This window comes from Triticum dicoccoides, chromosome 6A (assembly GCF_002162155.2).
Source record: "Triticum dicoccoides isolate Atlit2015 ecotype Zavitan chromosome 6A, WEW_v2.0, whole genome shotgun sequence".
Lineage (NCBI taxonomy): Eukaryota > Viridiplantae > Streptophyta > Magnoliopsida > Poales > Poaceae > Triticum > Triticum dicoccoides.
In genome coordinates, this window is record NC_041390.1 from 519,283,495 (window position 1) to 519,286,220 (window position 2,726).

Here is a 2,726-nt window from a genome sequence, read left to right on the forward strand (position 1 = left end):
TGAGAAGGAGAGATTACAAATCGCATGGAAGGCGGAGGATGCGAAGATCATATTGACGGACGAAAGCCTCTTTGATGAGCATGTCAAGAAGTGATTTGTGGAGAAGAGAAAAAAGATCAACGGACGTAGGAAAGTATGAGGTGGCGAGAGCGGCTATGACGGCAGCGGAGCATGCGGCAAAGATGTAGGCAGAACATGCGGCAAGGATGCAAACGGAGCATGCACAGCAGGAGGCAAGGAAGGAGGAGGAGCAGGTAGCATGGATGGCGTCTGACGAGTGACCCGGATCAGTCGCTGACTGATCCATCACGCTCAGACATTGATTTCATTTTGACATGTCCGGATTATTGAACTATGATTTGTTTTGCTTTGTCGTATTTGTATTAAACTGTTGAATTAGAATGATTTTGTATCCTATAATCGACGTGCATGGATTGTATGAAATTGAGAATCCACATTTAAGGTGTGTGGATATGCGGCAACCCAAATGAGGGGTCGTCCAGCGCTGGATTTGCCAAGTCCGACTGTAAATGCTTTGATGGTACGTGCGCTTGCTTAATTATCCAGGTTTGGTTGTTCTAATGATGCCCCTCAACGGAACAAACAAATTCTTCTGAATTCGGATGCGTACGCGCTCATAGGAACCTGCCGCCGACTTTCCAGTTTCACTTTCCCTTGGCTCGTGCAGCAAAGAATAAGATTTCTTGCTTCTGTCCGAGTGTTTTGTTTTAACGGAAAAGGTTCATGAAACGGATTTGCTGGGCCATACATAGATCTGTTGCACCAGCAAATCCCGGTGAGAATTATACGGTCATTGGCCGGCATTTCCTATTACGTGTGGGTTTAAGCCATGCCCGATATGCGCTGCGCCTTTCCGAGGACAGAAGTGGATTAGCCACTGATCTAGAAAGAAAGAGAAAAATAGCTGCTCGTTAAGCAAACTGCTGAGAAAAATCGGCAACCGGTAGGACGCGGGGATCTGTAGGCAATGGGTGGGAAACCACCACCCCATTGCTTGCCGCATAAAACAAGTGTCGTCAAACTAACTCTCACCATCACTCGCTTTCAGCAAGAGAGTCCACAAAGAAGTATAGTAGGGAACTACTCGCAGCGATCGTACGTATCTTCATTGCATATACACTCTGAGCAATACATCTTTGAATATTCATCGATCTTTTTCCTTTTCTTTTTGTGATGGTAATTCCTGACCCGTCATTCTCTATCGTGTAGTAGAATCCATGAGACAGTCAGACCTCAGTCGTGGCTCTGGAACAGCCTCACGCAGAAAGTCTACTATTATCACGTCTGGAAATGCACAAGAAGTTGAAGAACTAGTGCGATCGTGCACCGGCCAAGTAATCACAGCCCCGCAAAAATTTCAACATACGCAACTCAGATTTCACAACGTGTTTACACCTCTGTACTCCGTCACTGTACGTATCAGTATACTCTACGCTAGTTTCACATGTCGAGACTCCATCGACGGCCCGGGAGACCGGGACGTGCGTACACACATTTGTTCCAGCTAGTTGTTCCACTGCCCACGCGATCCAAACGGAGTCCCGATCGATGGGATGAGGTCTATCTCCCGACGGCGGCGCCGCCGCGGGCGACGACGGCGCTGCCGTAGTCCTCCACCGGCACGGAGTTGCGCTTGATGAACTCGAGGCACTCGGCGATGGCCTGCGCGTAGAAGGAGTTGGTCCGCATGAACGACGCCGCCCTCCTCGGCGTCTGCTGCTGCGGCTTGTGCTTGCTGGGCGCCGCCTCGCCGCCCGGGGGGCACCACCGCTGCGACCCGCTCCCGCCCACGAGCGTCCTCGCGCTGCCGCTCCGCGGGCAGGAGCCGCCGCCTCTCCTGGAGAGCCTCCTGGCGAGGTGGCGCGCGTGGCGGCCGACGAGGCCCAGGAACGTGAGCAGCTTGGCCCGCAGCCGCCGCACCGAGAACCGGTTCCTCGCGCCGAGCCGGAACCCCCTCGCCCGCCGCCACCTCCGGCCGAAGCCGAAGCCTGTGCCGAGCCTCGCGTAGCTCTCCTCCGGCGCCGGCGACAAGCTCATCCTGCGCGTCGTGCTGTGCCCGTTCCGTTCACCAGTACGTGCCGTGCGTGCGCGCGCGCTCTAGTGCGTGTGCGTACTCCTGGCTGGCCTGCGCGTGATGATCTGATTCTGGTGCTGGTGCTGGTGGTGGTCAAGTGGCGCGGCAGGGTGGGTATATATGTCCGGTCGGGGCGAGGGAACAAGGCAGGAAGGTAGGTTTGAATCGGGACTTTTTTGGCGAGAGCGACGCGGGATCACGGCCGGGACATGACAAGATCACACAGCCCATTAGTTTACGGTGCTGATGCTGGGGAGAAGGCATTACGGACAAGCAAAAGCCAGGCACTATGACGTGTCCGTGTAAAATGTGATGGCAACCGGTGTACCTCGTAGTGTGCTGTGCACTGCCGCACTGGTACTACGCCCTTCCGCGCAACGGGTCGGGCGGTCGACCAAGCACCGCCGGGCATGCATGCGTGCGTGCGTGCTGCGGTGACCGCCGGACATGCCAGCGAGCTGGAGCGGGCATGGCTGGGTGGACGGTGGACACAGTCACTCACACGGGTGGTTAATCTGAATTAACAAGTGGTGAGCGGACGGATCTGTCGCGAAATCCCTGGGCACGCGGTATATTCAGGAGGTGGATATGCATGCGCATCGAAACAACGGGGCACGCCCCAGTTGCACGC

The 2,726-nt window shown here is 55.1% G+C and overlaps 1 protein-coding gene across 1 annotated transcript; it reads right to left on the minus strand.

Moving 5' to 3' along the window:
* Positions 1-1,370: 1,370 nt before the first annotated feature.
* On the minus strand, positions 1,371-2,169 carry LOC119319521. Its single transcript, XM_037593994.1, has one exon. It carries the CDS (start codon positions 2,056-2,058, stop codon positions 1,582-1,584), a length of 477 nt encoding a protein of 158 aa, XP_037449891.1. The 5' UTR covers positions 2,059-2,169; the 3' UTR covers positions 1,371-1,581.
* Between the last annotated feature and the right edge of the window lie 557 nt (positions 2,170-2,726).

Excerpts from the sequence above, each read along its gene's own strand:
- LOC119319521 (XM_037593994.1), bottom strand. The coding sequence starts at position 2,058 with ATGAGCTTGTCGCCGGCGCCGGAGGAGAGCTACGCGAGGCTCGGCACA.